This window comes from Spinacia oleracea, chromosome 5 (assembly GCF_020520425.1).
Source record: "Spinacia oleracea cultivar Varoflay chromosome 5, BTI_SOV_V1, whole genome shotgun sequence".
In the NCBI taxonomy this organism is placed as follows: Eukaryota; Viridiplantae; Streptophyta; class Magnoliopsida; order Caryophyllales; family Amaranthaceae; genus Spinacia; species Spinacia oleracea.
The window spans coordinates 16,077,067-16,087,026 of record NC_079491.1 but is presented as its reverse complement, the minus strand read 5'-3'; the positions used below and the strand labels follow the sequence as shown (position 1 = coordinate 16,087,026).

General features: G+C 34.1%; 1 protein-coding gene across 1 annotated transcript; it reads left to right on the top strand.

The window, feature by feature from the left end:
* Positions 1 to 3,783: 3,783 nt before the first annotated feature.
* LOC110800105 (uncharacterized) lies at positions 3,784 to 7,465 on the top strand. Its single transcript, XM_056829223.1, has 5 exons — positions 3,784 to 4,103; positions 4,944 to 5,042; positions 5,142 to 5,250; positions 5,337 to 5,576; positions 7,002 to 7,465. Exons 1-4 carry the CDS (start codon positions 3,922 to 3,924, stop codon positions 5,415 to 5,417), a joined length of 471 nt encoding a protein of 156 aa, XP_056685201.1. The 5' UTR covers positions 3,784 to 3,921; the 3' UTR covers positions 5,418 to 5,576; positions 7,002 to 7,465.
* The last annotated feature ends 2,495 nt before the right edge of the window (positions 7,466 to 9,960 follow it).

The window sequence follows — 9,960 nt, the reverse complement described above, 5'->3', positions numbered from 1 at the left end:
AGAGTGTTTGGAAACTCAATTGTCTGATAGGGTGATTGAGTAAAGAACAAAACTATAATATGTAGGTTAATATTAAAAAATATTGATACACTCATAATCAATTAGATAAAGGATAAGCGAATCGATCATGCCCAATCCAAAACCCATCATTGCCCCATTACCCACGTTGGATAACCCGTACTCACCCACGCCAGATACATTTTTGTATCCCCATAACATACAAAAATTATAAAACCCCAAATTTCTCTCTTTTTAAAAACCACTATTTAATTGAATGAAACCAAACTCGAGAGAAACTTAGGAGTATTACCACCACGTGATTACGTTAAAGGATAACTAACTCAACTAATGCAGCGGAAATAACTCAAAATACTTCTCTTTATTATATAATAATAACTAAAAATTATAATAATGTATTTACCGATCATTTGGAATCAAAACCTCAATAAGTGAAATCCTAGAAATAAAACCAACTTAAACAAAATCCTAACTAGGTGAAATTCTCCATCAATCCTGTATTTAAGCATGCCACATTATCACATTCAGTTCCTGAAAACTGCTCACCAAAAGGTGAACATGGCCAAGCCAAAACAAATAGGAAATACGGGTTAGCAAAATCTAAGTACGAATATATGCAAGACATGTAAAACATTTATATTAGTTGAACATACTTTCACAAACCATTTAATTCAAACTTGCGATATCATAGAAGATTCATTTTCCAAAAATAGAAACTTTCCCCAAATAGTAACTTTCCAAGTATAATAACTTTCCAAAGCTATAAACATTTCAAGAATAAATATTTTCAAAATAGAAACATTCCATGAATAGAAATATTCCAAATATATAAACTTTTCAAATATAACAATATTCCAAAAGTAGAAACTTTTCAAAAATAGATTCCAATTAAAACGGCCCAGACTCCTACGGGAGGCAGCAGTGGGAATTTTTTCACACCTCTTAGTATCTCCCCTTCCTTCCTAAATGTGCGCCCCAAAGCTAGTATTCCATCACAAATCTATTTATTGAGGTACTAACCAAATAATAGTCACACAAGTGACCATCAACTTACACAACAAGTGATGCGTATGAACATGAAAGTTCCATGAAATCCTTTCCACTTTGAGACTTTATAAAAGTACAATAATGTCATGAAAGATAATCCAATTCCAACCATAGGTGAATGATCGTCCAATAAGAAAGTGTGCATATATAGAATAATTCTAAGTATGGCAAAATATCTTTTTATTCCACCATCTATCCCATGTATATAGTAGATAGAGACACTTGTCAGCCTCATAATGAGTGCCCCGTGTTTTAGTAGAGTATATAGATAGATTTTTTTAGGGAAAGAGGTTAGTGCATATGTTATATCGAAAGAGAATCCATCAATACATAAGGGGATACTTCACTAGGTAAGTGAGAATTCCAACATTGTTCTACTCCAACGGGCACTATCCTTGTAAGATGATGGGCTACACTATTCCCATCTCTTCTAGTATGAGACCAACTTAGAAAATTAAAAGCTCTATAGTTGAGGCTATATCCTCCAAAATACTACCAACAAAAGAAAACATAAAAGAACCTTTACTCATTTTCCTAACAAGAGATTCAGAGCCGGTCTCCAAGATCACACCAAACAATAGGGTTGAGTAGGAATCAGATATTCGATCCGAAATCACATTACGGATCGGATATCCGTATCCGAAAAACCTAAACAATGATATCCGTATCTGATTCAAAATTTTTGGATATCCGATATCCGAAAAGTTTTGGATCAGATAATGCCGTATATCCGATATCCAACAAAGCCGTTGGAAAATTCTTTGGCTAGTTTTCTTCTTTTTCAAGAGTACCCATTCAACTACCTTATAAATCAGATGATTAATTCAAAAAATTACAATCAATGTTTGAGAAAATATGCAAACTAATACAACTAAAAACCTTAACACATGAACCCACAAAAATCCGATTCATTACAACAAGATGTCAGCAATAACACAAAACGAAAAAAATATAGATCTGCTAGTGCTTGCCTGCTTGGCACCTTTAATTCCAGTTTTTTTTTTTTTTTTGGAATTATGTTCTTATCTTGCTTGATCTTTACATCGTCAATTAGATTTTAGATTATGAGAATGAGGAAGTAAGTGGAAAAAAAAGACATAAAAAATAGTAAAATGTTAATGGCAGATGTTAAACTACTGGGAATATAATATTGATGGGTGATATTATGACTTAATGACTTCATCATAACTTGGTTACATCATTGGTTTATATATATGAAACTATGACATATCTCTATTAGGTTTAGGATTCTATTATCGTAAAGGCAGTAACACGAACAGTACGATTGAAATGTAAAATCATCACGACCGAAACCATCAATCTGATTCGAGACAAACAGGTACACTCCTGTTCCTTTGTTACGGTACACTCCGCAATAACTGGTGAAGAGGTTGGCTATGCTAGGACATGTTGAGCACCAACACAAACGCAGGTACACACCTGCTTTGGATTCCGTGCAAAACCAACGAACAGGTACACTCCTTGTCCGATTGAAACTTGCGCACTACGTACATCAATGATTAGTCACACTAGCGCAGGTACACCCCTGCGCACGCGATTGCAAGTACACTCTTGCACGCGCAAAAAAAACCAACTCTAACATCAACAACACCAATCTAGTTTGCTCTCCACTTTATATTTAATTTCAACCAAAACATGAAAAATTACCTTCAAAGCACAGGCACGTCAATGAGTAAAGCAAACACCATCAACAAAAACTAACCTATCACCCCTTTATTAGGTTCTAGATCACGCTTAATTAATATAGGAAAAAAATATTAGAGAGTTAACAAATCCAGCCGGTGGGTTTTTAACTCATACCCACCGGCCGGAGAATTTTTGCGGAAGCGTAGGATCAATCCAAAATTATGGATAGCTCCGATACCATGTTAAGCTAAATAGGAATGATATTGATTGACAATAATATAACTTAATTGCCTCATCATAACTTGGTTACATCATTGGTTTATATATGAAACTATGACATATCTCTATTGGGTTTAAGACTCTATTAGATTCCTAAACTAACACAACTCTAGTTTTCTAAACATACTAGAACCCTAGATATACCATAACTCTAACAACAAAAATTGATACTTTGTGGATAAATGATGAATAATGAATATGGAGGAGGAAGGTGGTTAAGATTTGGGTAGGGTAGAGTGAAGTTGGGCGGCCAAGGTCCTGGGAGGTGAGGAAAATGGTACGTGGATGTCGGAATAATGGGCTTTGAGAATATTTATTTTCCCAAAACAACTTATTTCGGATAATATTTTGGATATCGGATATTCAAAAATGCTAATTTTAATATCCGAATTATTATCCGATATCCGTTTAATGATCCAAAAAAATCAGATCAAATACGGATCGGATTATTTAGTTTTTATTTTTAGATAGTTTTGCTCAGTCCTACCGGCAACTCGGCAAGGAGACCACATTGCTTTGCTTTCTTGGGGCCAAAAAGAGCAGCCTTCTCAGCAACTAACGGATTGCTATTTTGAATTGCAAATTTTCAACACCCAAATGCTTGGGCTTTAACTAGGCTAGGGGTGCCTTGGATTATTTTTCGGGACCAGGCCTAGGTCCATTTCACTACCTACCAAAAATGAAAGAAAACATGAAACAACTCTTCATCACTTTACCATCGACTCCAGCAAATGACAGAGCGACATGTCAGCATAGCCACGTATTTTTCTAGTAACATTCCCATTTCCCTCATAATTTTTTTCCTGCTTCTGCATTTTCGAAATTTCACTCCTCTCCCTAACTCCCTTGACAATTGTCGTCTCCAATCTCCATCCAAGGCTCATACAAAAAACAAAACGTTGGCAATCTGCAATTCCAGAGAATTCAAAAATGGCGATTTCGATCAATAAATTAGGGTTTACAATCGTAGCTTTGATGCTAACAATCGGTGCAGCAATGGCGGACTCAGAATCAGCGTTCATTGTAGCACACAAGAAGGCTACCCTCACTAAGCTCAAAAATGGCGTTGAACGTATCTCTGTTTCTATCGACATTTACAATCGCGGATCTCTGTATATTATCTTTATCTCTTTCCTACGTTTGCATTTGCAATTACGCTTTCGTTTGATTTTTTCATTGTTTTGAAGTTTGTCGATTGAAATCTTCTGTGCTTGATTTTTGTTGCATGTTGATTTGGAAGAAGCGTTGTTTTGGAATTAAATTTTGGTTTCAATTGCGTTGTTTAATCTCGAATTTTGCACTTGTTTAATTTTGTGAGTTTGCGATTTAAGAATTAGACTATGGTAATCGTGAAATTGAACTGATTTTACATGAATTAGTGATAATTTTTAAGCGTTTATTTATTGAAAAACTGGAATCAATTCCCTGGAAAAACATGTTGGACAAAAAAGTTCTGAAGACTGTATGTTCGAATACATGTCCTGTAGTTCTGATAATGTGATACCATTTGCATTGCTGTTAAACCTCTTGATCGAAACCAAAGTAATGAGTGTAAGTAAAGATCAAATATCACATTTCTGTTATACCTCATGATCGAAACAATAGTAATGAAACTAATCTTCTGCTCACTGGAGCTAATCTTCTGAATAAGTAATGGCCAAATATCACGTTTCTGTTATGTCTCGTGGTCGAAACAGTAGTAATGACCAGAAATCATATTTCCGCTAAACCCCATGAGTCCATGATGTAACTATTTCATAATTTGATACTTGGATTGGCTATGTTTCACTCGTTTTTACTTACACTAGAGCCTAGGAAAAATCGATGCATTTGTCAGTTTGGTCATGTCTAACCAGATGATAACAATTCAATTTTGCAATGGAGTTCTTTTTCCGTCTTCCACTTTCCCTAAGTAGAAGTCTAATGTGTTTATATTCGATTAATGTTTTCAGAACTGTGTATGATGTAAGCCTTGTCGACAAGAACTGGCCAACAGATTCATTTGATGTGGTCAGTGGGAACTTTTCAAGATCATGGGATAGCCTTGATGCGTGAGTAACTGTGTATTAATTTATTAGCAATTTAGCATCCTATTGCTCTATGAGAGTTGCTAAGTCATGACTCTGCCCACTGATCATTGTTATTCACAGTGGAGCTATTGTTTCTCATGCTATTGAGCTGGAGCCAAAAGTAAAAGGTCTATTCCAGGGTTCCCCAGCTGTGATTACATTCCGCATTCCCAACAAGGCTGCACCTGTGGTAGGCACTTATTTACAATGTCGAATTTACTGCAATTTTCTTACATTGTTAACCTCTGCAGCTGATAAACTTTAATCCCTTACCAGGTTGCATATTCTACCCCCATCTCCCCTATGAACATGCTTGCAGATACTACACCACAGAACAAGCTTGATTTGGTAATATAATCTTAAAATTTTCAATTGTCCATGGTTATTATGTTTATGTTCTTTTGCCTTCCATATACAAAGTATGTTGTTATATACTAAGCTGACATTCTATGTTTTCACTTGTGAATTATTGTCTGGTGGTGGTGGGCTGGCGGCAACCAACTTTCTCAGGCAAAGGTTAGTTTTCATGCTTCAAATACTCTGTGCGACCTCTTCATAGGAACGCCTTTTGTCTGTATTTTTTTGATGAGCTTTAAGCACTAGTTTGCAAACCCCTACTTTTCTTGACTTCGTGTTTATAATGATATACCTCAGTGGATAAATAGTAAAACAAGTTACTCTTATCTAGATTTGTTGTTGCAGCAGTCATGTGAACAGATGATATTATATACGAAATACAACTGTACAAATTTTAGTGTCGAATAAGTTGAGTACTTTGTGCATGTGTTTGGAATAAGGCAAAGCTCTATACTAGCCTCTCTTATTCTTTCACTAGTTTATCTTTAGTCTTGGCCAGTGGCGATGCCAAGATTCCTTGACTAAGGGTTCAGAAATTTCAGACACATAATAAAATCAAACATCATTATCCAAAATTCAAATTAAAACTAATAATTGGTGGCGCACATGTACTATCCCAATAACTTTAAAAAATAATTACAGTTCAACTCGACGAAAGGGTGTTTTAGTTTAAAGCCTTCATCTTATACGGAGTATCAACCTATTCATAAGTTTTAATTGCCAAGCAACAAATAATTATAACTCTAACTAAAATCTAACATTGTATTTGTTCAAATGATTAGCAACATTAATTCAAATGAATAAATTTGCAAAAAGAAATTACAAATTTGAAAAACAAGAAAATTACTGCACAGATTTTATATGTTTTAGTGTTTAAAAGTATAGAAAATTTTTGAAAAAAAGAGAGGAAAGGGAAGAGGAATGGATAACTGGGAATCGGACCAATTACAAGTCAAGAAAACTATTGGAGAAACTTATACGTTTTAGTTATCCAAATGTAAAGAAAAACCCCCAAATAAAAAGGGAAGAGAAAACACTTAGAAATGGGACTAGTGAGAATCGAACCTTTGGCATTTGCAATACACTTTCCAGTTACAACCACTCAAGCGTCTGAAAGACTTTGTGAATCATATCGCATTTGCGTTGTTTTGAACGTTTGTATTTCTGTTTTTAACTTGTCAGTTTTTTCCGCAACTAGTAAGGGTTCAGTTGAACCCACTAACCCTTACTAGCACTGCCACTGGTCTTGGTGGTAGTGATTAAAGAACAAGAATCCTAGTGTACTTGAATTTTCTAGTGCTACATATAGTCTTGCCCCAACACTTAAAGATCCTAACTGTGTGTTTTTATTTTGAACTGTGCTCTTTTTAGAGAATGCTGCACATCATATTCTAAAGTGTAGAATCTAATTTGTGGTTTCCTGCTATGAAAACTTCCTTAAGTTGATGAATCAAAGACATTGCAAAAAATGTTTGTCTTTTGGTGTTTGATAAGATTGGCAGTTGCATTTTTGTTGGATGAGTTAGTGATGTTATACTATTAATTTGTCCAAATTGTTTTCTTACACCACTCTTGTTTTTTCAGAGTCTTCTAGCTCGATTTGGTCCACAGTTTTCAGCAATCTCTCTTGTAGCTTTGTTTGGATACATACTTGCTAGTCCATCAAAGTCAAATGCACAAAAGAAGAGGCGATGAAGTTACGAAGTACAAGTTTAATGAGATAGCAAACAACTAACTGTTTTGGTTTGGTTTTGAGGATGGCTACTCCAAGCTGTTGACGAGTCTTTAAAGATACCAAACGCTAACCATTCTGGCTCTGCATCGGTTTCTTTTTACTCAAAATTGAAGGTTGCCTGCTGTTTCTGGTCCTTGTGTAGTCATGTACTTAAATAGAGTTAATGTTTCACTCGACTTTTTTACACAGATTCGCTAAAATCAAGAATTGCTTGGAGGTTTTCTTTTCTTGAAAGATGCCCCAAGTTAACTGAACTGCTCTTGTGTTTAACCCTCTTTTCCAAATGTTGATAGTGGTTTCTTTTGCATGACAAGCTCGAGTCGTTGTGTAGGCGGATTGGGAATAAGGGGATTAAAGGACTGAGTTGGGGAGAGGAATTGGTAGATTAGCTTTCGTTATTATAGTAGATTTATACCCTCCTATCATTTGTTTCATGTGATATTGTGATCCGAAAAAGTTGAAAAATTGATTGCCCTAAATAGGGGTCATTTGACCTCATGTTGGAAGTCCCAGAGAAGGCCCAACGAAGAAGTGACCTAATTCAAATTGCAAGAAATAAGACAGCCTTACATGTGAGGGGAGTGTTGAGAAGACAAATCAACGTGTAAGCAGTAGCGTATTTAGGATTTTGAAATAGGGTGAGCATCTTTGAACAATCAATAGAAAGTACAGAGCAAAATAAAATTAGTTCCATTTTAAAAATATCATGCAAAAAATAATTTCAATAAAAGCATAAAATATCTAATTATACTAATAATTATATTGGAAAAGTATTTGCCTTGTACTTTGCAGTGTAATTATGACTTTTAGAAAAATATACTATCTTCGTTTTTTTAGATGGCACAATTTTTTTTATCACGTTTGCCAATGTAATATTTCAATCATTAATTTATTTAATTATCAATGAGTAAAAATTATAAATAGTTGATTTTTTTTTGGCATTTTTTTTATTACTAACCAAACATAAAGACTATACAAAACTTCAGTCACCAAAATCTGAAGGCGTTGTCTTAGCTAAAATGCATCAGTGTTTACTGTGATGGGTTGAGAGACCGACTCTTTATTTGCAAGCATAAGACTTACAACAAAAGTATCTTCCTTAGCTCCTCAGGATATCTACAAGCAAACTTGAAAACTATACTAAGAAATCTATATAATTAAAGCAAAGTGATGAGAAATGAGATGTGAGCAAACCTCTAATACTCTCCTCCTAGCTGTGCCACGTCATATCAACTCAAAAGGCAAGCATTCAATCCACATTTTCAATCATGCACCAATCAAACAAGAAAAAAGAAAAAAAAGGAGAAATTGTCTTAATTACTTGCAACCTAACTTAATTAAAGTCAAAATATATATCCTAAATAAGCCTTTAAAAATCAATAATTAAGAAGAAATAACATAATTTCCAAAAAAACCTAAAATAAAAATGTAGCTGATTATATATACAAAAAATCGCGTAGAAAATGATACACGCTATACAAAATAGGGAAGAAATATTATAATTTCAATATCCGTAATATATTCGATCTCCAACGGAACTACAAAATATAAAATAGTTAATTTTTTTTATATTTACATGGTAAATTTATCTTCCAAAGTCTTCGATTAAATCTCTAACAAATCACAATCTTAATCAAAACACAAATTAACGCAACATACATACTGTAAATCGAATATTAAGAATTTATAAATTTGGATGATAAAATGTACGCGTAGTATGAAATAAAAATCCATACGCATTATAAGGATCATTTGGTAAAAACTAACGAAGTATAACTTTTAGATTTACTAGCTTGGGGGATTATAAAGGCTTGGGAGTATAAAGATTAAAGAATTATGAAGAACTTAATAAATATCACATCCGTATAACCTCTATTTGCTTTAATTTGCAGAAACCAAATTACTACCACGTTTTCGAATATTGTACCACTTGTCACCAACTAATATTAATAGTAAATTGGACTAAAGCTGGAGTTTCAGATGAGATCAAACATATTGAGAAGAAAAAACATCAATGTTTAAAATGATTGCAATAGGAACATTCTATGCATGGAGTACTTTCATTTAGACTTTTGGTCAACAAATATGGAAACACGTAACACCCTAATAATTCCTTACTTTTATAAAATCATTTTCCAACAAAAATAAAAGAATTACTAAAATATTACTGCCCCCGTAATAACGGTTAAAGCTAGTACCAGAATTACGCAGCGGAAATAACTAACTTTCAAAATATAATTAATATAGTTAATGGCCTCTACTACAAGTTGGGACCGTATAGGCCCAACCAAAAATGCAATTTAAAACAATCCATTAACTAAGTATGATCTAGACTATTTATTAAAACAATGTTCAGACCATGCAAGCAAATAAAAACTCTCTCAATCAATCTCGTATTGAATGATTACTTGGCTTGCTAGTCACCTCTAGAAATCCTGCTTAGAAAATGCTACTCCCCAACAACGCATGCGCAATTGATGGGTCATCATAGGGTCATTATGGCAAAGGCCATGACCAAAAGACATGAAAGCACGTAATCAACAAAAGCTGAGTACTACAAGCTAAAACAAAACCTATAACTTAACATGCTTCACTCCTGAAAACTTTAATTAGTTCACATGCTTGCTAATTAAATTTGACAAACATAAATCGTATTAACATGCTTGTTACTTACTCAAACATGTATCCATAATCCAAGTAAACACGAATCACAACATCATAAACATAACATGCATGTATTCACATGAATAATTCTAGACTTGTACATACCTTGTGTGTAACACCCCGACAATTCTCTTTTTTCTAAAA